The sequence below is a fragment of the Aythya marila genome, assembly GCF_965140915.1.
Source record: "Aythya marila genome assembly, chromosome: 7".
NCBI classification, from domain to species: Eukaryota; Metazoa; Chordata; class Aves; order Anseriformes; family Anatidae; genus Aythya; species Aythya marila.
Genome location: NC_139048.1, coordinates 32,688,006 through 32,713,393, shown reverse-complemented (window position 1 = coordinate 32,713,393; position 25,388 = coordinate 32,688,006). Strand labels below are relative to the sequence as shown.

Sequence of the window (25,388 nt, the reverse complement as noted above, 5' to 3'; positions counted from 1 at the left end):
AGTTGCTTGTGACTGCGGACAAGCCACAGCCATTCCCGAGAAGCCTTATACGACACCTTATCTTAAAGGCCTATCTTTTGGGGAAACCCCAAATCTGAGCAGAAGCTCGCAAAAGCAGAAGGTGGTAGGTACATGGTGCACGGCTGCGGTTGATGCTGTCAGGGTGAGGTCCCTGTCCGTGCAGTGGGCTCCTCATATCTGTGAGCTGGACCTGACCTCAGTAGGGTGAGCCATGCTATGGGGCTTCCCTCTTGCAGACAGTCCCGTCATCAGTTGCAAATGGCCAGTGCTTGATCTCTTGATGCTATATAATTGTTGTGATTCCATTTTAAGTGAGAAAACTACTAGGTGATATTGCAAAAACGGTAATGCTATGTCATAGCGACAATCAGGAAGGTGATAGCTAGATATCATTATATGCTTTGTAATAATAATTAAAAAATTAAAAAAAGCCCCCAAACAAGTAGAAGTGGCAGAGCTCCAGGCAGACTTTGGCTGGCAGTGGCTGTCTTGGTGCCTGCAATGGCAATGGATTGGGGGTGGCACCAGAGACACCCTGCCTGCTGAAATGTCTCTCCTTTTCCAAACAACCGTATTTTACCCCCACCCCACTTCTAAATATTCTTCACAAAGCTGTTTGTGTGTGTGCTCCTAAGCTCGTAGCTGACTGTTGGCTTAGAAAGTCACGGTGCCTTGTCAACACTTTGTGCTCACAAAGAGATAAGAGATAAGAGGCCCTGCCTATGCAAGGTGGCTTTGGGACCAGAGTAAAGGTTGTTTGCTTGCTCCGGCCAAAATTGCTGTTCACGATGGCTTTCTGTCTGGTTGCTTCTGTCCATATGACTTTAGTTAGGAAATACCTAACTAAAAAAGTCCCTGGTCCTGCTGCTTGTGGTCTTTGGAGGCTCTGGATGAAGTTGTGGGGCGCTCTTGGTGGGTCTGCTCACAAAGAAGAAGAGGATAACCAACAGCTGCCCACGGGGGCATCTTAGCTTGGCTTGGGACTCAAAAAAGATTTTAATAGGAGAAGTGTGTCTTGCCTTGTTGGGATATAGATATGCAAAATGAAACAAAGCAGATCTGCTTCCTCCTAACCTTGAAACCTCATGGAAACTTTTAAATGTTATCGACAAGTGTTGTCTTTAAGAGATGTAGGGGTAACGCAGCAATGCTGGGCGTGCACTTGTCTGAAGGGCAGCATGGTGGAGAGCTACACAGGCGCTTGCAATAATTATGGATTAATTAAGAGAAGATTGGTGTGATTGGCTGGCCCTGTAAGGGCAGGGCTTGCAGGAAGCCGGGCTGTGGAGTGCTCTTTGTGTTTTGTACAACTGCCATTAAAACTGACGTTTGTTGGGGCCGTGGTGTTCATGGGGACCGGGACGGGGCCGTTCGCTGGGGACCTCCATTGGGGCCGTGACGTAGCCCCGCGGCCGCCATTTCGCGCCCCTCAGCCCCGCGCCGCACCGCGCATGCGCGGCCCCCGCACCGCGGGAAGGGGGGGGTAGAGAGAGAAGGGGAGGGGGCGCCGGGCGCGACCCTCCCCTGGCGCACGCGCGGGGGCGGGGGCGCGCGCGGGGGGGCGTGTCCCCGCGGGGCGCGCATGCGCGGCGCAGCCTATAAATAGGGCGCGGCGCGGCGGCGGCGCCGCATTGCAGACGGGCGCGGGACGATGGCGGCGCCGCTCCTGGGGCTGCTGGCGCTGCTGGCGGCCGGTAAGCGGCACGGGCGGCACCCGGCACCTTAAAACCTCCCCCGGGCACCCCAAAAATTCCCCGGCACCCCAAAACCCTGCTTGGGATCACCCCATTCCCCTGGCCCGGCTTCCCCTCGCCTCCGTCCCGCACCCCCCGGGCTCCTTGCGGCGACCTCCGGCCGCTGGATGGGTGAGGGGGGTGTAAAAGCGTTAATTATTATTATTATTTTTTAATTATCTCCTAGCAGCTGCCGGGGCTGGGCCTGGGGGAGTAGCGGCCTCGGAGGAGCAAGGGTGGGGAGGTGGAGGTGGGGGGGTCCCCTCAGCTCTGCTGGCCTCAAGGGAGCTGTGCCTTAAAAAAAACCAGCTTTTTATTAAATATTTACCTCAGAAACGAGCAGAAAAAGGCACCTGCGTGACGTGCAGCCCTGTAAGGTGCTTGCTGGGAGCTGTCCCGCTTCCAGGAGGCCCCGTTTATCTCTGCCACCTCAGGGGCAGCTCGCTGCTAATCCCTTGTGAGGCACCAAGGGGCTGCCCCTCCCGTTAGGTGCTTTTGTCAGCCGTGTTATTTAGGGTTTCCTGCTGGAAAATCCCACCGCTTCGGCCCTGCGCTGTGTTACTGCTGGCTGCGGCCCGTCTGAAAGCGGTGGTGGGGAAATAAGAAATATTCCGTGTTAGCCATTAGGGCTAGGGATTAGCAAGGGCAATACTTGTGTTTTGAGGAAGCTGGACAGCTAAAGAAATGATTTCTGGGCTGACCAGAGGGGTGTATCCCTGCAGGCTGTGCCATAGAGACCCCCACATAGAGGTGCAGGGATACAGCAGGGGGCTGATCCGCCTCGGCTTCCTAGTTGGATAATTTTCCTTTAAATGAAATGTTGTAAACATCCAGCCCGTTTGTTAAATCCTCTGTATTTCACCAGTCAGCTACAGAGAAGCCCGAGGAGCTGTTTGGAAGCCGTAGGTGTAACCAGCTGGCACCGCGGAGCTGGGCGCTACTGGTATGCTCCAGGAACTGCCCTTCTGCCGTACCCATACGGGGGCATTTTGGGGGAGAAACCCCAGCTTTTCAGGCTGGAAACAAAGCAAGTGCTGCCTTCCACTCAGCTTGTTTACCTGCTAGAATAATATCATTGCTGTGTTGGCTCTGTGCTAAATTATCTCCTGTCGGTTATCACTTTCCTTGGGACTGTTCTTGAGGCCCTAAAATTGTGGTTTCTAGCGCTTTAAGAGCAAAAAGCTTTTGTCTTGGAAGCGTTCTCCCAAGTTTCCCACTAGTGTATTTAGGGAAATTGTAATGAGAAACCAGTTCAGCGATGAGAGTTAACCTGGGCTGCTTGTTAAGGGCATGTGCATGCAGCTGAGCAGAGCAGAGGACTCGTTGGTCCTGTTTTTCTCTAGGAAGTCCCTGTTTTAACAGAAATAAACACCTGTCTCTCTTCACCAGAGTCCAGTTATGACAGCTAATTGACTCACCTACGGTACTGCCGTGCAGATTTTTCTGGAGATTTGGCTGTGACAACCTGGGACACCGCTTTTGTGTGACGAGTTGGCTAATTAGCTGCATCAAAACCTAGCTACCCTCGTCGTCGTGTCCTAATGGAGTTACTTGGCTGGCTTACAGCACGGCTGGTAGGCCAGGAGGGTTTTTGGTTGACCTAATTACAAATGCTCCGGTGCATCTTCCCTTTAAAGGAGACACGAAGGAATTAAAATAAAGCAGGTTGTAGAGAGCTTGTGATGCTGGGAGTGTGCTGTTTGATTATTGCTGATCTTTGGCATCAGGAGAGAAGGAAGGCTGGGAGCAGAGCTTTAGCAGAAGTTGGTGTCTCCTGAGCGAGGCATATTTCTCGTTTCTCTTTCTCCTGGTACAATGAAAGTTGAGCAGGGAGCTGAAAGTGAGGAGTTTGAGGATGTGGTTTTTATTCCTCCTGTAATAGCAGACTTAATGTTCCTTCCTCCCAAGATTGGTAATTCCTCTAGCAAGCGCCAGCCAGAACGTGGAGGAGGAGAAAACCATCAGATGAAGACCTGAGCTGGTCTGCCTGACCTGAATTTCCTGGAGGAGGTGGTAAGGGCAGATAATTGAGCCAGATTGGTGCTCTGGAGTCTGCAGGCTTGTTCTGGCAGGGAAAGTGATTTCTAACAGCAAGGCTACGCTTGTGCTGGACATGAAATTAGGCAGACAGGGGAAGGAAGGAGTCTTAAAGTCCTTGTGTTGGAGGAGTGCTGTGGGTATGAGGTGTACACCATCACATAACACGCTGGTGACAGTGCTGCTGCAGCCACGTGACTGGCGTGTGAACCTGGCCTTGGACAATCTCTGTGTTGTTTGCGGAAGGGGCAGAAATAGAAAGAATTGTTCTTGGAGGAACTGAACAAGCTGTGCTGCGTGCTCACGGCCGCCCTGAGTGAATTGTGTGGTTGCTTCTGCAGAAATGCTGCAGTCTGCCTGCAGCCTCGGCTTGTGCCGTGCCTTGTACCACAGAGGAGCAGTTCTGGAAAGCTCTTAGCAGCTGAGGTAATGTGGAAGGTGGAAGGAGAGGGGATGAAAGCTTGTCAGCAAAACTGGAAGTGTCTCCATCAGGTGACGGTGATGTCAGCGGGACTCGGGGAGCTCGGGCTTTGCTGCTTTTGAGCAGTTGTGGTGTGCTCCTGCGAGTTACGCAGGGTGCTTCTGTGGTCTCTGAAGTCTGCGTGGGTATTTTCGGGGTATTGCTTGTCTGTGTGCTGCATCACAGAGCAATATTTATTTTCAGATACCAACATTTCTCCTCCTCTCAAGGAGGAGGCTTACATTTGCTCTGTTTACTCTATTTTTTAAACTTTGTTCTCTGCTTCTGCAATAGTCTGCATCTAGAGGGGTTTGAATCCAGAGTAACTGAATCTTGCAATGAGATTTCAAGGCTTGTTTTTTTTTCCAGAAATGAGTTTAAAATTCTTTGTGTTTGCCTGTGGATGCAGGCTGTTAGTATGCACAGATCAGGGTTCAGCACTTCATTCTTTCCTGCTCTCTGTTGCTTTGTTCCCCTGCCTGGGTTATTTTTGCAGTTTATGCACCAGTTTGCCTTTCCAGGCTCTCCGTGGCTAAATGTCCTCTTTGAAATGTCCCTTTTCATCCCTCTGGCGTGTGTCCTCTGCTCAGCTGCGGGGGTCTCGTGTCCTTCCCTTCCTGAAGGGAGCCTCCTCTTGTCCTCTGCCTCTGGCGTTCATTCTGATGGCAGCAGGGAGAAGAGCATTGCTCCAGAGACTGCTGCTTCCAGCGGTGTCCAGAGCTGCCCTGCTGTTCTCTGAAGGCTTTTTGTGTCTCTGGACTTCACCTGTGCTGTGCTGGGAGTGCAGTGTGAGCTGTGGCCAAGGACTTGGTCTCTCCTCATCCAGATGTGGCACTCTAAAAGTAATTAATTAGCAGCTGGGGTGAGTCTACTTTCCTGGAGGAAGGGGAGTGCTCAGTACAGATTTTCTGCAGAAATTTACATGAAATCCATCCATTTCTCCCCAGAGAACCCCAAACCATCAGGAATGGAGATGGAAAACAAGCGTGTTCCTAACATTTAGGCGTGTTTCTACAGGGAAGAACTTCTGCTGCAGGGAGAATTCTTCCCATAATCTCCTGGGAAAGATCCCAACATCCTCTATGGGACCGCTTTCCCCTGGTGACTGCCAGATGCTCTGGGACATCCAGCTCTCTTCCAGCTTCTGTCACAGGAAAATCCCAGGGAGAAGTCACTGCTTGCTTGGCAGCTGCATAGCAAACTCTGATCAGCATAGAAATTGTGCTTCTCTTTCAGCCTTACAGGAACCGTGACCACTTCTTGGGGCAGCAGAGCTGATTTCACTGCTTTGGCTCATCCTGTTCTGTTCTCTTTAATTTTGTTGTGATTGCTTTGTGTGCAGCTGCTCCTCCTGCCACCTCTAGCTGCTGCGGGAAGCGAGGGCGCGTCCGAGGTGGGAGCAATGCTTTACGCCAAAGGTAGTGTGCCAGAACAGGCGGGCACTCCCTGCCACAACGAAGAGCTTGAAATGAAAATCTGCTTCCTGTGAATGTTTCCAGCTCGATACTTGATGAGCAGATAGCGGACAGGAAGGCTCTGATTTTAGCTGACATCTGGAGGGCTGATAAAGTTGAGCCAGATCTCATCTGTTTACCCCACAACCTGCCTGTAGTCTTGCACATGCTGCGGGTGTTTGTTGCCTTGTTAATCCCAAAGCACAGGAGACTTTGGCAGGAGTTCTTAGTGGTGTGAGCTGGTTACAACTTGTGAAATGCTCCTTAAACTCACTAACTGACCGGAGAGCCTGTGGAGTACCGGGCCCTTCAGTAACTTGAGGTTGTGGACACCCCTTGACTTGTTGACACTTTGTCAGATGCAATGAAGAGAAGTTGATCCCACTTGACTTCCTTAGCTTGAACACACTTTACACGTGCAATTCTGAAAATAAATGGGGAAAACAGAGTTACTGAGTGCAGAGTGGAGGAGGTGGATGCATTCAGCTGGTCTCTGGGCATTTCTGGGAGATAATGGCTTTGCTTTAAACACTGCCAAGTGGGATAGCCTGGAAAAAAACATCTCTCCTGATGGATGCTGATATATTTGGAATAAATTGGATTGTCATGAAGGCATAAGAGTTGATAGCACCTTAAGTTATCTTCCATGTTTGAATGCAAGGCTTTAAGATAACGAACAGCTCGGCTCTTCCCTTTTCTCACCAATTGCAGGTTAATTTGTCCATGCTGCTTACCTCGAGGCTTTCCTAGCAGGTTTGGAGGAGACTTGAGTCTTCAAGCTGAATTTCTGTGTTCTGGGTGACAGTTTCCTAGTGTATCCTGTTGCTCTTTAGGGACTCTGGTCTGGCCCATGTAGAATCCCTGTTCATAGGAGCTTATATAAGGTGTTAATTTAGCTTGATCACAAAAGTCTCATTAGTAGGTTGAGTACAGCTTTGGAGGAGATTGTTTCAGATGTTCTTCTGCCCATCTCGAGGAGAAGCTGGGGCTGGCTGTCTGTGGAAGAAGTCTAACACAGGTGCTTGAGGGAAGGGAAGGAGAGGTAATAACCTAACCATTTTTCCAGCAGCATGCAGCCCTTGTAAGCCTCTTCGAGGTTGCTCTTTGCTTAAAAGGAGTGAAGAAGCTCCTCATACTTCCACGTGCATGGTCCTGTAAGCCCTACAAGTAGAAAAGATGCAGTCTGAGGGGTTTGTCGCCCCTGCTTGACTGATTTCTGTGTTAGTGCTGCCCTCCCAGGTACTGAGCATCAAGGAAAGAGGCTGACTGAAAGAGTTACTGACCTGGGCCTCTGGGAAGAGGCTGCTCCTCCTTCTGCTGTTATCTTTCTGATTTGGAGGGGTTTGCTTGTTGTCAGGCGGTGTTTTTGAGGCAACGCTTGTTCCCGGAGCATCGGAGAAGTCGCAGTGGGTTTGAGTGTCTCATCGTTGGTTTCAGGAGGCTGCCAGTAGGAGGATCACAGGGTGCCTGTGGGCTGTCAGCTTGGCTGCAAGCCTGAAAGCTGAAGCCTTTTACATCTGAAAGCACTTTAATTTGGTACGTGGATTGCATTTTCACCTCCCCCTTTTCCTTCCTCCTCCATTTTCTCTCTGCTTAATTCAGGAGGAGTTCGGTGCAGCAAAGGCTGTTCTTGCTAAAACAGAAGAAGCCAGCTCAAGAAGGGCTGAGCCACAGAAGAGGAGGAGCTGTGAAGCGCCCTGGCCTTCACAGATAAACTTGTCTGGCTCTCTAAAAATAGTGGCTTGTGAGAACTTCTTGGAAGGGGAGCAGGTTTGGAAGGGCATGGCATGTGACTGCTGAGAGCTCATCTACAGAGAAAGGAGAAACCTGTTTAAAAAAAAAGGGTGACCTCAGATAGGTAGAGAACAGTGTATGAAATAAAAGGATGCCAGAGGTAACTAAGAAGGTAATCCCATTGGGTTTATCCAGCAAGTATTAAGAGTTGTGCAAGGTAACTGACGGTGCTTTGTTTTCTTCAGGCTGCTGCTGTGCTGGGGAGAGGTGAAATACCACATTAAAGTGTCACCCGTCTTGCTGGAGAGGTTGTCTGTAGGGAGGAGGCAAGGTAACTGTTCTGCTGTGAGCCAGCACAAGGTCTTAACGCTGGGAAGTTTGGTTGTAATGCAAGTTGGTAGAGAAGGAAAAATGCTGTCTTGAAAAGAAAGAGGAGAACAAGCTAAAGGAAATAAGTAGTGGGGATGGTAAGGGACTTGAGGCTGTTTTCTGAATCTGCAAAAGCTGGATTAATGTAGAAGGTTTTAGTTTGTTTGTTTTTCCTTGGATGTTCAGAAAGGGAGGGGTGGATAATGCAGTGAGGGTGCATCCTTGTACCAGAAATTGGGTTGGGTAATACAATTCAACATAATGCAAACTGGTGCAAGCCTACTTATATTTAAAGTCGCTGTGGAAGATGGAAGAAAAGATGCCTCGCTTAGCAGATGTTGCCTTTGTTCTGTAGCTTCTTCTAAATACCAGCAGTGTGTGGCCCAACCAAATTTGCTGTCACCATTTGACAAGAAAGATCTGTGCTGAAAGCCTCAAATGTAGATTTATCTTCCCAGAAGGTAAAAACAAACTTCCCCCATGTCCTTCGTAGCTGGAAGGGTACCTCTGTTCTCTGCAGGTGAAAGTTGTGCTTATAACCAGTTAGGTTCCCTGTGTCTCTTGGCTTTTTTGATGGGAAAGCCTTGCAGATGTGTTGGTGTCCCATCCAGCTGTGGTGGCGTGCAGGAATGAGGGCTTCACATCATGCCAGCAGGAGGGTGTTCGGGGTTCTTGCATTGCATAGGTCATTTTCAGTGCTTGCTTACAACCTGCTTGATGCCTCTCATACTTCTTACTTGTTCTTACTTGTCTCAGGCTCTTCTGAGTTGTGTGGGATTTTTTTTTTTTTGTGGCTCCGATCTCCTCTGGAGGATTGCAGGTAACATTTGTGCCACTGTGCTCAAATCTGTGTGCCCGGTGGCCGAGTATGCTGTCCTGTGGTTGTGATGACTAGGTCGGAGATGGAGGAGGAACAAGACCACTTGCTGGAGGTTGTGCCAAAGCTGGATCTTAAGGTTCACAGGGTGATGGGCATGTTGAAATAAAAAGCCAAACAGGAAACTGAAAGCTCATTAAGAGCTGGATCAAACCAGTGCAAGTTACTGTGTGAATTCCTCAGTTTGTGTTTTAGATGCCCTATTAGATTGAGAGCTTAAACTGCCTGGCATAACTCATGTTGTTTTGTAGATTTGTAGCTTTATTGCACGTTGCAGATGGGAGGGAGAGGGATTTTCTTCTGATGCACAGAACTGAAGGCATAGGTTAAAAACTTTACTTCCAAATCGTTAGAAGCCCTTAATTCCCATGTGTAAAGTCGAGGTCTTGCTTGACTTTAGCCAGACATGACTCCAGAGCTTCCTACCCTGTTTGCTGCCAGTGTCTGAATGGGGAGAATAACTCCTGCCTCAACCAAGTGGCTACTGGCTTGCTGTCACCCTGCCAGGAGCTAGCAGCTAGCTGCCCGACCAGGCTGGCTTTGAAACTTTACTCTGGTTAGTGCTTCCAGATAAATGTTGCACATTAGAACAGGCCATCTGCAAATATTTTGCCAACTGTGCATGCTCACAAGTTTAGAAGCTTGATTCCTACAGTCCTAAGGGGCTGCTTTGCTGAAAAATGTTCATTTTTCCATGCTTTTTCCTGGGAGAGAGCGTGACAAACTTCTTGCCCTTGTGTGGAAGCTTAAGTATTCCAAGCACGTTTTTCTTAAAATAAATGGGTCATTCCTCTGTGAAATGCAGTGTAAACAGGCTTTAGAAATCAGCAGCCGAAAGGCTGCAGACTGTCACCTATAAAGCACTGTTTATCTGGCTCTACTTGATGCGTACTGGCTGGGTACCTAGCAGATGTGCTGGTAATTCAGCTGTTAAGTTGATCCTCTAATTACGTAGTCAAGATGGGAGAAATAGAAAAGTGATTATTCATCTGCTACAACCTCCCGAGGAGCATCGTAGCAATCAAACAGTTTAATTTCTGCTTCTTGGCTGACAATGTAATTTTTACAGCGTTTTGCGATGGGTAAATAGTGTTGATGTGAAAATAATGGCTGTGGAAAAACACCTATACAGCTAATAGGTTTGGACAGGCTTGTTTTTTTTAAGCTTTGACAGCAGCGTGCTGTAGGATTAGGCCATAACAGGTTTCACTGGAGCCTGCCTGCTGTAGGATTTCAGGAGTTGCTGCTTCCTCAGTTAGTGCAACCTAAGAGAGGCTGACTGCTGAAGAAATTGAGCCTACCCACAGGTAGGATGGATTTAGGAAACTGGATGAAGCTGAGCGTCTGGTCCAGTGGCATTTGCAGGCCAGCACAATAAACAAAAAGGCTTAAAATTTGCCGGAAGGTGAGCTTTGTTGACTCGTCCCATGGCTTACTAACAGTGCAGAGCTTTTACACGTCTTTAGGGAGGCTCCCTGTAAGTGGCTTTCTGTATTTAACTTCAAAACTTGGTAGGTGACCTGACAGCTCCATGTGGGTGGAGGTAGTGTCCAGGCAAGGGCTTGTCCTCATTTTTTTCTGCACACAGGTGAACTGACCAAGAAGCAATAAAATCTAAATGGGTTTAATTGGATTAAAAACTACTTGAGAGAATGTCTTGTGTTGTTTTGTCCCTTTTTGGCTTTGAATTTCTTGAAACTTTATGAGCAGTGTTTCAGCCTGCACCTGGCTCTCAAGTCTTCCATGCAAATGCGTGCACCGTCGTGGCTTCTAATCAAATGAGTTTCACAGCTCTGCTCCAGGAGGGGAGAGCGATCACCTGGGAGAAGGAATGCAGACAGCAATTACAGGCTAGATGCGGCTGCTGCTTTGGAGTTGGAAGTTACTGCGAGCACAGGGGCTGCAGCTTGCTGTCCCAAGCGTGGCTTTCTGCAAGGAGAGGTTTCTCTGCTTCAAGTTCTCTTGTAGTTGTGTGATGAGGAGGACTTAAAAGTGTTAGTAAACTGAAGTGGTCTAATGGAGTTTGTAATTACATGGTACAGCATTAACCTGCTTGCTTTGAAGTGCAAATCATTCCGAGGTGCAACTGAAAGGACGCTTCTCTCTTTGGCAGCTGTGGCCAGCCCTGTCGTGTGGCAGAAGGACTGTGCAAAGGGCCCGGAGGTGTGGTGCCAGAGCCTTCGGACGGCATCGCAATGCGGAGCGGTGAAGCACTGCCAGCAGAACGTCTGGAACAAGCCCACTGTAGTAAGTATCAACTGCTGAGATGTCTGCTTCCCACTTGCAGCTTGGGTGGCTGGTTTTCGTATGCCGACAAAGATTTTCCAGTCTCTGATTGGAGTTAAGTGCTACATCTGACACATCTGACTCGTCTTGGTTGCCACGAGTTAATTTGGGTGGCAGATAAGGGTTGCTTTCCATTTTGTTGCGTTGCACAACTTGTCTGCTGACTTCTCGTGTGACCTGTTGCACAATTGCTGAGCAGTATGTGGGACAGGGCTAGGGGATTTCAGACTCATTCCTCTGTATTAAGAAGATTCCTAATTCATAGAGCCCTTTCTTTCTCTGAGCCATGACAAACTCACGGGTTTATTTAAAAATAAACACACAGCATTTTTATTTTTAGGCTTTATTACAGGTTAATGTTCTGCAAAGGATACAGCATGTGCTAAGTTATGAAAGCTCTGACAGTGCATAATGATAAAAATTGCCATGTTTGTCATGGCTTTTCAAATTCTCCTAAAAGTGAGTGCTGCTTTACAGATAGAGCTGTACCCCTTCTGGTGGTGCTCCCCAACTTTCTTGGGGAAAAAGGCATTTTATACGTGGCTGCATTCAACCCACCTTGCGTGTATATGTGCCCAGGCGTGTTTCAGCTTGTGAAAAAATAGGGGAAAAGGGGAATGCTAGAAGGTCAGAGTGTAATTGAAATGAGTGAAGCAGTCTGGAAGGTTCCTGTGCTTCTAGTGTATTTTGGAAATTTGGACTCGACAGAGTAAAAACAGGTTCAGGAGGGCACTTCTCAGGGCAATAAACTTTGCAATTCAAGGGTGGTGGGACTAGGTGAGATAAGCGGGTGATAGCATACCTGCTTCTTCATATCCAGTTGGTTCACTGAAGAAACTGGAGTGGAACATGCTTGGAATAGCTCCACTATTTTAAAATGCCTCCCCCCCCTTTGTTTCAGCCAGTGTTTTTTTCTTTAAATTCTGAATGTAATGCTTGTTCTTCATATTGTTCTGTGCACACTGCTTTTATAGGCACTTAATTCTGCTCGCAAGTAACACTACTTCTCTCCCTAGAACAGCATCCCCTGTGACTTGTGCAAGGAGCTTGTAACAGTGGTCGGCAAGGTTTTGAAGGACAATGGCACAGAGGTAAGTAGAGCTCCCCTTCTTCTTGCCCCAAAGGCACTCGTTGATTTAATTGTCCTAACAAGGTCTTGAGGTGAGGGGTTAGAAGGGGCCTGCATGATATTTTCCCAGTCTCAACAGCAAATGTGGAAAGGGGCAAGGTTACATAGGGTAGGGCTTTGAAATGCAGCCTCCTCGGATGTAGAGATTAGCACATTCTCAAGCCTTGCCCTCTCTAACATGTCCCTGACTGTCTGTAGATACTAAATGTGATTGTTCTTGTGCTAGTGGACCATTAATCTTGAGGGTGGGATAGTGCAGCTTGTAGAAGTGGATTACAGCAGGTGAAGTGGGCTTTATTTTGGTTATGTGACTTCTTCATTTCATCTTTCATGAGCCCAGAGTACTTTGTGTGAACAGATCACTTTCCCACCCGCCCATAATTTCACTTCCTCTTAAATGTAAATGGTCTGTGGGGGTAAGACTGCGTTGTGCAGGCCTTGCAGGAAGTATTTCAAAGTTCTCACTGTGGTGAGGGTCTCACTGAAGGACTGGGGAAAATAAAGCTGTAATACAAAACTTCTGTCTTGGCCATAGTGATCGTGCTGTTCACCTTTTTAAGGAGAAAATGTGTGTGGCCAAAGCTCAATTAGAGCTGAAGCCAGCCAGGACTGTGAGGGACAATAAATTTTTGTTAAATGATAACAGCAAAAGGAAGAGCCAGAGAAAACACAGGTCCATTACTTGATGAGGATGGCCACCTCACAAACTGAGATGTAGACAAAGCAGAGACGTTCAGTGCCTTCCTCGCTTCTGTTGTTGACATCAGTGATGGGCTCTGGGACCCCAGGTTCCCTGAGTTGGAGGACTGTGACTGCAGGGATGATAAACTCACACCTGGTGTGGGGTTTGCTGCTCCATCTGGATGCGTACAAGTCGATAGCGTTTGTCCCAGTGTCCTCAGAGCAGCATTGCAGGACCCCTGTTATTTTTCAGTTGTCTTGGGAGTCTGGAGAGGTCCCAGTTGACTGGAAGCTGGCGAGCATAGTTCCAATTTTTAAGAAGGGAAGAAAGAAGTTAGTTTTGCTTGCTGGCTGGCTGTACCTACCTGACTCCAAGGGCCTTCTTAGGCTTTAGGCATCGTGCATTTGGAAAGAGCTTTTGATATATGGCCCACCTTCTGTCCTGTTAGGATGAGATCCGCTCTTACTTGGAGAAGACGTGTGAGTTTCTTCCTGACCAAGGCCTGGCCTCTGAGTGCAAAGAAATTGTGGATTCCTACCTGCCGGTTATCATGGATATGGTCAAGGAGGAGTTTGTAAGTAAATGGCTTGTAACTGAATTGAAAATTGTGCCCTGGTTGGTTCTTGAATTTCAGTTCTGTGTAAGATGGTGCATGTGATCCTTTGTTTCTGTATGAGTCAGTGCTCGTTGGCATTCTTTAAATGTATTTGCAGATTGCTTCCTTACAGCAAGGGAAAATGTTTCAGAGTAACGTTTCAGCTGACTGATTCTCTACTCTGTCATATAACAGTGCCATCAGTCTAGAGCTTTTATTTATGCATCTTCTCTCCCTCAGGATAAACCTGAAGTTGTATGCAGTGCCCTCTCACTGTGCCAGTCCCTTCAGAAGCACCTTGCAGCAATGAAACTTCAGAAACAGCTCCAGACCAATAAGATACCGGAGCTGGACTTCTCTGAACTGGCATCCCCGCTTATGGCTAACGTGCCTCTCCTCCTTTACCCTCAGGACAAGCCCAAGCAGAAGTCTAAGGTAAGAACTCAATGACATTATGCTGTGCAAGAGAAGTGAACCTTCTGTTCCAGAGTGCCAGTGCTCCTTTGTGTACGAGCTTATTGGTGATTGGCACGAGTTCAGCATTTATGCTTCACCTGAGTTACTGTCTCCTAGTGAGTTTTGTGCTGCTGCATATATATATACAGATAATTTTTTTCCCTAACCTGAGGGTTGAAAGCTAAGTGAGGTAATAGCTGCAGCCCACGTGGACTGCATGTGTTGCTTTGGATTACCCTGTGCAGCTAAGCCTTGTGCTGGGCTGTTCCCATCCAGGACTGTCAAGCAGGTCTTGCTGGAAACAGCTTCTTCCAAGAGCAACTTTGGCACCAGTTTGGCACCAGCATTCAAAGAAAAAAGAATCCTCCTGCTTTCTGATTAGTCTCCTGACTGTGCCCCTCAGAGGAAGCGTTTGCCTCTGAGTCCAGAGGTGACTGGCTCAGAAACAAGTCGTTGACAAAGGGGTGTAGGTGAGACTATGAACTTGGGAGTAGAGGCTGAGCTTAGACATGGGAGTTAACGGGTGGGTGGAGAACAAGCTGCTGTGGGTGGAGAGCTATGCCAGATTTGGAAGCCTTCCCGCTGTAAACAAACCCAAGAGACTTTGACTGGGTATCTTAACAATTATCTTGAGTTTTGCAGCCGAGTTGGTAGGTACCTAATCTCCACCTAGTGGCTGTTGCATGTACCAACAGCAGCTGGTCTTCTCATATTAGGTACTCTATAGCATATTTATTTAGGTTTGTGTGTAGTTCAAAATAGCCTTTAAACTTAGTAATTGAAGCTTCTAAAATTAGCTGTTTGACGATGTGTCAGTTTAAGCTTCTTTTCACTCTTTGCCCAGGGAAATGGGGACGTGTGCCAAGACTGCATTCAGCTGGTTACTGATGTTCAGGAAGCTGTCAGGACAAATTCATCGTTTGTAAAGTCTTTAGTCGCTCATGCCAAGGAGGAATGTGACCGTTTGGGACCTGGAATGGCTGATATGGCAAGTTATCTTTCTACTTAAAAATCCACTTCTGTGTATAAACATAAAAAAATTTGTCAGTGCCTTAGTCCTCTCTGTATAACCTCTAATTAAACAAAGGAGCATGTGTAATGTAGGATGTGCTACACAGTATAACACCACCACCTCAACACTGAAATCGTGAGCTTTCTGGTCAAACAAATGGTGGTGGGAGTGGGGAGGAGGGGAAAAAGGTTGAAGGAGGAAGTTGCTGCTAGCCCTTAAAGACATCTTTCCTCAAAGAGACCTGGCAGGGTAATGGGGTCACACCAGTGTGCTTTTGCCCTGAGAGGAGCAGAAGGACTTACTAGATAAACAGCCATGTGGGCAGTGATTGTGTAACCTGAAATGTCACCTTATGTTTGGGACGAGCTCTGAAAGACAACAGTATAGTTATTAAGTAGAGCACGTAAATTAATACTTTGAGAAGTACTAGGAAATTCTAGGTTGCCTCTACTGCTTAAGTGGCTTGATAATGACAGCAAGACTTTCTTTTTCCCACTTCCTGCAGTGCAAGACCTATATCTCTGAATATTCTGACTTGGCTATCCAGATGATGATGCACATGGTAAGATCAGTAAACTGTAATATTTGCTCTCTTTTCATTTTTCTGCTTTGTGTAGCTGACTTGTTTGGAAGCAGGAAACAGAGCAAAAGCTCTACCCAGACTTTTACTGCAATGAGTCTTGTTGTTAACACTTTGAATGTGGCATTTAATTGGGTAGTAGTGACCTACGTTCCTGAATGTTTTCTTCAGCTCTTTCCTCTTCTTCCACAACTATTTCACCAGTGCAAAAGGCATTCCAGTGCTTTGAGACACCGAGGAAAAGGTTTTATGTTCCTTTATATTTTCTCAGTCCTGCACTTTTTCCCCTCAAATACTGTGTAAGCATGTTGGTCTTTGTCACAGTATTGCAAAATACATTCATGTAAGTGCTAGAGATAATGTGTCTTACTTGAAGCAAGACTAAACCTCCTCACTGTGGAATTGCTGTCCCAAATCTGCTGCTCTCTGGGCTCCTGATAGGAGCTGTAGGAAGTGTACTAGGTACTGCGCCAGTCCTGGTCTTCTGCAGCAACAATATATGACCTCTCACCGCCTCCATAGCATTTTTCTTTACCCAGACCTCAAAGAATTTATTTATTTTTTTTTTAAAAGGGCAGGCCTTTCTTTAGAGAAGGCAGTGCAAATATGTAGCAAGTTATGGCATGTGTTTATGAATAGAGTCTCTGGCTACTGTGAACATGAATTTGGCAACACAGAGGCCTTTTTTGTTTTTACACTTCTGGTTGGAGGCAACCAGAAGAGACAACTCCTTCCAACAACAGCTAGTTTCTAACTGTGTAAGCATTGCAGCGCAGTTTGTTGCTGACACCTGAAAACAAAATCTGACCACACCTTGCATCTGGCTGAGTTTTCAGACTCTGAAAATAGTCTTGCCCAGGACATCTGAATACCTTCAAATAAATAATGCTGGTTAGCACCGTGCAATTGAATATTAAATGTGGATTGCTGTAGCACTGCTGAAGCTTAGGTGCGTGTTTGGGATGGGGCCAGTGTCATGCTCTGTCTTCATGGAAAGAGTTTGTGCAGTTCAAATGCTTGACTTTTTTTTTCTTAACTGTTATCTTTAATTTCTCTTATTTTCCTCTGTCTCCAATCTCCTTTGTCAACAGAAGGATCAGGTAGGTGAGCAACTTGCCTGTGGTGATAGCCTGCTTGTAGTTCACTTACTGCTCTTAAAGGGCTTGTAGTTCACTTCTTGCTTTATTAGCCGTGTACATGGTGTGATTGTACTCAGTTTTGACAGATACAAGGGATATTTATATGATAAAAACAGGGAAAGGCAGTAGATTTCCTCCAGTGGATCAGTCTTACTTGCAGCTCTGGCTTCCAGCCCGTGATACCAAGATTTCAGCGGGTGGAGTGGAAGATCTGCTCGTTTTCATACCAGATAGATAGATGTGGGGAGAGCAAGCCAGAGGCTCCTGTCAGCTTCTGGTTTAATATTTGGGCTCAAAAGGGCTTGAGTGAAGCTGTCCCTGGGTCCTTTCTTGGTTAATCTTTAAATTTATAGTGGATCAGTTGTAGGGAATGCTCAGAATTGAAAAGAAGGTGCGGGAGACCTTCAGGCTCCTGCTTCCTAGAGCTGTTTGGGCTTCTAATTTAACCAGTCCTGGGGAGACCTTGTGTCTGTCATCTCTCTGAGAGAGAACCTGTCGTGTGTATGTGGGTGTTGCTCTAACATTCCTCTGGGGAAATGCTTACTACAATGCATGAACCAAAGGGCTTGACTTAAAGGTGCTGCCTGCTGGGGTCTGAGGCAGCGCTGCCAGTTGGAGGTGCTGCTTCTGCCTGTGCATGAGGATGTGGCGTGATGCACACGAGCTGTTGCATAAACCTCTGCTGTAAGAAGCTCGATGCCCTGCTAACCGGGCGGGGTGTGATTTTCTAATTACCTGTAGGACCAAAGGTAACTTTTATAGCTTAAATAGACTTGAGGGATGGGGAGAGGCAGGTGGATGATGACAACTCAAATTTAGTGTATTATTCTCTACAGCCCTTCCCGCTGTCTAGGTAGTGGGGCCTCCTTAGAGTAGTTTGCCTGATGTTGAGCATCTATTTTTGCATTTAGTAACATCAGTTTTCAGGCCTTTCTCAAAAGACTTGGCCTTTTGAAAGGCTTTGCTTCTGTTTTACTTCTGGTGGTGAGAAGAACACTAGAAATTTGTATAGTTAATGCAAATACTTTTTTTTTAAAAAAAAAAGAGGCTTTAACACGGTTAACTTTTGTTTCTTATAGGCTGTGTTCAGTAATGCAGGAATCTGTTTCTGTTTGCAAGGTGTGGTGTTACTGGATGCTTTAAAGCAGGTAGTTTGTGGATGAGAAAAGGAGTCCTTTCTCCTAGGCATTGCTTTCAGTTCCTGGGTGAACTCTGGAGTCAGGATAATCAGCCTCTTCTGTAATAACTTGGAGCTTTCAGGGGAGCAGCTTACGGACGCAGGTCTAATGGGACGGTGGTGGTCTGTTTTGGTGTTGGTAGCTCTTAAGTCAACTCCTTTGAAGGGCTTGCATCGTGTATTAGCTCCTGGAAAATGGGTTTTAAAGGGATGTGGCCTAACCTCTTCCTCTTTTAAAGGAGCTGCTAAGTTTGATTCGGTAGTTGTCCTGGCTATAACCACATCAAATGCTTTGGCAGTACTTGAAGTAGAAGTAGTCTTGAAACTCTAGTTGTGTTGGAGCCTTTTAAAGCTTTGGCCCCTGTTCTCTTTGCATTCCCACAAGCTCCCTAAAAAGGGCAATACCTTTTTATACCTTTCTTAGAAATGTGTTATACCTCTCTTTCTAGCAACCAAAGGACATCTGTGCCATGGTTGGATTCTGTCCTTCTGTGAAATCTGTTCCCCTTCAGACTCTGGTGCCAGCTCAGGTGGTTCATGAAGTGAAAATGGAAACTGTGGAGGTAAGATAACTTCTTGTTCCCAATGGCTTTGCTGTCCTGTGTGCTTTACTGTAATGAACTGGATGGAACAGAAAAATAAAAGCTTGCATACAGAGAATGCCCCAAGTCTTCCCACATATGAAATCCTTGCCTCTTGTTTTTGAGGTAGATCTGTAAAGTAGGAGACAGCTGACTGACTTGTTGACAAATTTTATTTTTAGTTATCCCATGAACACTCTTAAAATGGGACAGCGTTACCCATGCACAGGTGATTCTGATCAGTCAAAACACTGAAGCTCAGTTTGGAGAAGCACCTCAGCTTCCCACAGCCCTTGGGTTGAGACATGGACTGAACTTTTTTTTCAAAAGGAAAGTCTCTTGCAGAATGTTACCCTCTGATGAACAGAGTTCAAACAATTTACTTCAAGTCCTTCTGTTTGATTTTTTTTTTTTTTTTTTTCCAAACAGGAGGATGCTTCTTTCAGTTCTAACAAATTTAGTTCTCAGTGCATTTTAAAGAACACTTCATATTTCCCTTGACTCCAGCCACTGTGGCAGTGCCTATTTCTGTAAGGCAGCTCCCTGCCTTACACAACATGAGGACTGTGGTCTTAAATAATCATAAAAAACTACTTTACAGAAAGGCATTTTATTAAGACCTCTGAGGTTTTGGGTTCTTCAAGACCTTTTAAATCCAGCTCAAACTAGCTAGCCAGGTAAATAAGTTAGTGCGCTGGACCTGAATATGAATGCTGTTAGACTGATCTACAAATTGTTCTCTGTCAAACCTGCTCATGTGTTGATTTATTGTTTTGTATAAATGTTTGTGTACTCAGAAAGCCTCGGTTCAAGACAAGACCTTTTCTTTGTGTGAAATCTGTGAGACTATGGTGAAAGAAGTGACCGGCCTGTTGGAGAGCAACAAGACAGAGGTGTGTAAGTGACAAAAATGGTACCTTTACCAAGGCTTTGGCTAAAATGGGGCTGACTTATTGCTGCTTTAGAAGAGGGAAGGAAAAGTTAATTCTGTTACTTTCACAAGAGCAAGAGCTTCCTCTTTCTGTGTTAGGACAGAGTAAGCAGAAAACTTATTTTTGAATTGAGTCATATTTCTGTTTGTTTGCTACTAATCCTTCCTTGTACTCCAGGAGGAAATCGTGCATGAAATGGAGGTTGTCTGCTACCTGTTCCCAGCAAGTGTCAAAGACCAGTGTAAGGACTTCATTGAAGTCTACGGCCAGGCTTTGATTGACATGCTCTTGGAAGCAACAAACCCCGAAGCTGTGTGTGTGATGCTGAAGTGCTGTGCAGCCAACAAGCCTCCACAGCAGCCAGGTTGGTAATGAGGAATTAGTGCAGTTGCTAAAAGAGCAGTTCACCGGTGGTTATATCCTCTGAGGACCCATGCTTCTGTCCTTGGTGTGATGCTGCCTCCTTTCTTCTGTTTGGGGGAACTACCAAAGTGTTGATGTGTTTTTTTTTTTTTTTTTTGTCTTAGCTTTGGTGAAACCTGCAGGTGGCTTCTGTGATATCTGCAAGATGGTAGTTGCTTATGCAGACAAAGAGCTTGAGAAGAATGCCACAACAGCTGAAATTGAGGCTTTGCTGGAAAAAGTCTGCCACTTCCTGCCAGAGTCCGTCAGTGATCAGGTAAAGCATCTCGTGTAGCAGGCTAAAAAGCAGTCATCTTGCTGATGGTCTGGTACTCTTCACTAGCTAGCACAAAAGCATAGCAGTCTCTTGTGTGCAGTAGAGAAAGGGAATTAAAAAAGAGTTGTGTGTGGGGTGGGGGAGAGCAGGCTTCATCTGCGGCAGTCCTGGCTGCATGGCAGCCTGCCTTCCACTCGGAACGAGGCAGTCAAAGATGAACAGAAGGATAAAACATCTTGCAGAGTATTTGGAAAAGGGTAGTGCCTCGTGGTGCTTTTTATGAGAACAGTCAGTATAACATGTCGGAGCGGGAGGAATCTTTCCCTCTGCAGAGGTTGGAAGGAGTTTGGGGGCGTGGAGGGACTAGGTTTTCCACCAGATTTTTCCCATTCCCTATCCTTGGGGGTTGGCAGCCCTTTGAATAGACAGAGGCTTTCAAGGGCTTGACTGGCTGGATTGTTGTACTAATTTGCAGTCAGTAAAGGTCTGCCTGGAAATCCTGTGAGAACAGTGGGTAGGAACAGCTGAAGGTTGTTTTTTTTTTTTCCTCTCCCCCACCTCACTGATCTTGTTCAGGGGATTAACAAAGTAATTGGAAGTAGGCTGGCATAATTCCAGTGAGATAGCAAAAGGCAACACCTGTTAGGCCATTGCTATCAAGATTTACCTGAAAATCTTATTAGGTGGCTGCTGGGTGTCAGCTCAGCAGTGGTGACTGCTTATAAGTGTGGCAGGCATCTAATACTCAGGCTTAAAGCAGCTGTGAAACAGCTATTCCTGCTAACTGCTGTGCAGCTGTGTAATAGCTGTGGTTGACTTATTAATCGGTGCCATTAGTCTCTGCTGAGAGTGCCAACATCTCTGTGCCTCAGAGATGGCCTCTCCACTAGAGGGCTGGCTGCTGAGGATGGGAAGTGCTTGGGCTAAATATGCTTAAGAGGCATTATGAGTGCATGTTTAGGATGTTTGTCTGCAACTGGAGTGAGCTTTCTTCATGAAATCGCAGTGATCTCTGCTCTAGGAGGCTAAACATTGCAAATCAAAGCCCGTCCTGCTTTGGTTCTCTTCTTTTTGACAGCTTTCTAATCGTAGCCTTGTACACGTACATACTCTGTGTCTGCAGACAGGTGTGAGTCAACTAAAAACGATCTAGTTTTGTAGTTAATGTGCTGCTGAACCCTTTTTCCTCCGCAGAGCTCAAGTCTCTGGTTAATTGGTTTGGTGCGTATTGTTGGGGTGCTTGGCCTGCCTGCTAAAGAGCATATCTTCCTCTGACCTTTTCAGGGCTTTAACAAATGAATCTCTCAACCTGTGTGTTGTTACAGTGCGTTCAGTTTGTGGAACAGTATGAACCCGTGGTTGTGCAACTCCTGGCAGAGATGATGGACCCCACTTTTGTTTGCACTGTGAGTATGACGTTCAGTTCTATTCAGGATGGGCCCCGATACAGTCCCGTGCGCCTTTCAGTGCCTCGCATGCAGAAACTCTGCTGGAATAAAGATGAGCACGCTGAATGCTTGGAGCAAACTCGCTTGTGCAAGGCCTTGGGCGTAATGAATGGGCAGCTGTGTGACTGCCAGCCTTGTGCAAGGAAGGACAGAGAGAGGGAAGGAGCTGCTGGGGTTCAGCAAGGAGCGTAGTGTGTCCTGAATGTGGCCAGAGGAAGTGAAGTGGCAGCTGTTGAACAGTCCCTTTCTAGAAGCTGTTTCTCAAGGCCTGATGTGAAGCAGTAATTAACTTTCAATTCTTCCTTGTGTCAGATTTGCTGCAGATTCACTGCAGCTGTCAGTGGAGCACGGTGCTGCGGGAGCTCCTGAAGTGACCTCAGCTTTGCTCCTGCACTTGTTCAGGTGGAAGCTCGGCTGTAGGGCTGCTGTCAGGGTCTTCAGGTGCAAATGGAGAGAGACTGACTGTGCTGCTGTTCTTTTCACAGAAACTGGGAGTCTGCGGATCAGCTAAACAGCCCCTGCTGGGGGATGATGCTTGTGTCTGGGGTCCTGGTTACTGGTGTAAGAACATGGAGACTGCTGCTCAGTGCAACGTACGTACGGCAGGACTCTGCCTTGAGTTTCCTGTTGCTCTTTGGTACCTCCTTAAAAACTATTTTTCTGGCTTCTGTAGCATGCTCTGAAGTGGGTGAATTTCAGTTTCAAAAAGCAAGGGGGTACTAGCTACATGTGGGTGAGTGATCAGAGGTTTTTCCATAGCCCTTAGCTTTCTCAAGCAGACTGATTCCTCACCCCTTTCCTCCTTTTTCTCTGCAGGCATTTCAGAATCTGTAGTAAGGTGCAGCCTGAGCTTTGTATTTTTAGCCTGTGACCATGTCATGACCTCTGATCAGGCTCTAGAAATTTCAGTATTGCTGTGGGCTGATGCTCTCTCTGCCAGGCCTTTTACTGGCCAAGGATCATCATCGTTCTTTCCTGAAGCTTCTGGGTGGGGACAAAAATATTATTTGCTGTAGTCCTCCACAGAATCACTTGCTTAAAGAAAAACAGATTTGATCCCAAAACCTTAGCTCAGAATAAGGTGTTAATTGTATATATAAGTGGCTGCTCGTTTGCCAACAGGCTTTTTTTCCACTCACGTATGCTATTTCTTTCCCTGCAGGCTGTTGATCACTGCAAACGTCATGTATGGAACTAGAAGAAGTATTTCCAGTTCTGAAAGTTTGCCATGGCTCTTAAAAGTGTGGGCCGAGGCTGGAGAGCTGTATCTCAAATGTCCCTTCTCTCTGCCTCATTAACAAATTGACCTTCAAGTTCCTTTATTGTAACTCTTCTGTAGCAGTGCTGCTGTTGAAGGATCAGATCTTCATCGTTGACTTAACAAAGATACTTCTGATTGTACAGTTTAACTCATTATGCTCCTAAAAATAGTCAGTGTGTTGTAGATTTTAATTGGTAGGCTGAAGTGTTTTTTTAGGTGCTGGGAAGGATGGCAGAGAAGACGAAATGAGACTACTATCTTTTAATTTAAAGAAAAAGATGGTGACTAAACTTTCAAATGTCTTTCTGTAGTCAGCAGTGGAAGGACTACGTGCTTTGTGTTTTTAACATCTGGCTGGAATTTTAATTTTTCTGTTTGACTGTAGGGGAACTCTAAGGGATAACGTTGAATCCTGGAATCCCTTCGGCTGGAATTTTCAAAGCTTTACAAATGCAGGGAAGGGGGCTTTGTGTGCCCAGCTAACTTTCCAAGTACCTGGTATGTGAAGAGACGCATTTGCACTTGAGTGACCACACTTCCAGCTTGTGGTGTTATCATAGGCAAGGAAACCCTCCCTCGGTATTAGATCATGTCCTTTTTATTTCCTTGGCCTGCCCAGTCTCAGCGTGGGTGTTTTATTGTCGAGCCCTGAACAGTGGGATTTCAGTCTTTTGAAGCATGCTGCGACATCCTTAAGGAATGGCTCCCTTTTTTTTCCTTGCCCTAGTTGCTCAATTCTGCTCAGTCTTGCGGCTGCTTCATTCCCTGCTTTTGGTTTTTCCTCACAGCATATTTCAGTCACCTAAAGCTTCAGAGGTGCTGTGAGGCTTGCAGGCAGTTTCCACTGCTGCTGCTCAGTCTCACTGGCATTCACCCTTCTGAGTAGCTGGAAGTATACATTTTTTTCCCCTGGAGTTTCCATTTCTGTTGGGAAATGTATCTAAGCAGTGAGTGGAGATGGCAGCGTAAGAATACTGTGGTAGGTATTTGACATAACCGGGCAAGCTGCCTTTTGCAGTGGTGCAGTAAGAAAGTATCCCACTGAAATGGCCCAAAATTTTCATGAGGAGACTTCCAAGGCAGGCTGCTACCCTGGAAACAAGTCAGGCCCACAAGGTAGGGGCTTGAGGATGAGAATCATGTTGCTTGAGACAGACCTCGCAGCACCTTACCGGCATTGAGTGCAAAATTCGGAGGAAGTTAATGCCCCAAAAGGCACCAAAGTAGCTCTGGAGAGACCTTTGGGGAGGAGAAGCTGGGCTGAGGTGGAGCTTTGAAAATTCCAGTCCTCTACAGACAGGTGCCAGCAACTGCTCCTCTCTGTGTGGTTGCTTGGGTGAGGCGGGAGCTCCAGTAGCAGTGCTTCAGGAACAAGCAAACTAATTTTTATGGAGTTCAGCAGAAAACCACTCAACTGCAGCTTTTTATTACTACTTGTACATACTGAATGTCTGGGCAGCGTTGGCAGATACCAATACTGATCTGTCTTTCCTGTTTGTACGTGTACAGAACTCTGAAGTGCTCACTGCTTCAAAAAACTAACGAATTTCCTCTAAAGATGTAAAATATCCATAGCTTTGTCTTGGCAGGCTTGTGCAGTGGTTCCAGCAGTGTATCCCAGCAGGGGTTGATATGCCAGATAGGCGATGGGCTCTCTTCAGCATCGCTGCCCTAGAGGTACAGCCTGTGTTGCACCACAGCACGTAGCACAGGATTTTGTTTTAAAGGGGGTGACCCTCTTCTGCGTGAGTTTTTGGGGGGTGGGAGTGGGTTGGTTCTTGCTCTTACAGGCTGGCAAGGTTTTAATTTTCATGTTTTTTAGCAGCGGAGGGTTGGTCGATTCATGCAGCCTCTAGGGCAGAGTGAGCTGGGGGGAGTCCTGTGCTCCTGCTGGGCATCTCTTCGGTTTTCTCACTTCCTGTGGAATGTGCCGCCCGACCCGCTTGAGTTACACGTGTGGGGGGGGACGACGTGCAGTTGCTTTCTAAAAAACATTGTCTTGATTTTTGCACAAAGGCTTCTTTAATGAACAATAAAAACTTCTGTAAACCGGGAAGTGTGTGGTGGTCCTTTCCTTGGTGTGCGCTAGCTGCTGAAGGATCTTGATCTTGTCGGTGTCCCATTGCTGCAGAAGATTGCATAGCCCAAAATGTCACCTGAAGCTTCACCAGCAGAGAATCTGAAGCTGAATGACTTGATTCGGGTTACCATTGCAACACAAATGTCCTGTCAAGCCTTTTTTTTTAATACTGAGTGCAGCTGCAGGCTTGCCAGGGATTGCCACTGCTGGTCTCTTCCCTGGATGAGCGCAATGCCTGTTGTGAGGCAACATCGTGGTGTTGCAATTCCTCGGCGCAGGCTGGAGGGAGTTCTTGCTGGAGCTGTTTGCGAGTCAGCACTGAAGCCTGCTATCATTTACGTGGCTTTCCTGTGTCTTCATTCCTTGTTTCATTTTAATCCAGTCTGCAATATGTTCCTTTTGAATGCTTGAAGCAAGCTGCTGGGCTGCCTCTAAGCACACCACTGCTAAATCCACTGTTGATTAAAATCCGCAATTCATTAACTTGTCCTTAAATTTGCTGGTCTTGACTTATTTTTTTTTAAGGGGGGAATGATGATGATGATCTGTTCCTTGTCTAGCCTGGCACAGGGCTTTTCCTCTGACTTGCCTGCTCTGTACTGCAAGCAGTGGTGAAGCTGGCTTTGAGCAGCTGGGCCAGGGCTGTAGGATGAGGTCGGGCTGGTT

General features: G+C 46.7%; 1 protein-coding gene across 1 annotated transcript; it reads left to right on the top strand.

Moving 5' to 3' along the window:
* Positions 1 to 1,605: 1,605 nt before the first annotated feature.
* LOC309880482 (prosaposin) lies at positions 1,606 to 24,698 on the top strand. The gene is made up of 14 exons (XM_082765466.1): positions 1,606 to 1,715; positions 10,799 to 10,932; positions 11,988 to 12,062; positions 13,231 to 13,356; positions 13,618 to 13,812; positions 14,678 to 14,821; positions 15,351 to 15,407; positions 18,191 to 18,304; positions 19,120 to 19,215; positions 19,432 to 19,618; positions 19,782 to 19,933; positions 21,259 to 21,339; positions 21,867 to 21,974; positions 22,544 to 24,698. The coding sequence occupies exons 1-14, from the start codon at positions 1,673 to 1,675 to the stop codon at positions 22,577 to 22,579; spliced, it is 1,548 nt and encodes a 515-aa protein (XP_082621592.1). The 5' UTR covers positions 1,606 to 1,672; the 3' UTR covers positions 22,580 to 24,698.
* The last annotated feature ends 690 nt before the right edge of the window (positions 24,699 to 25,388 follow it).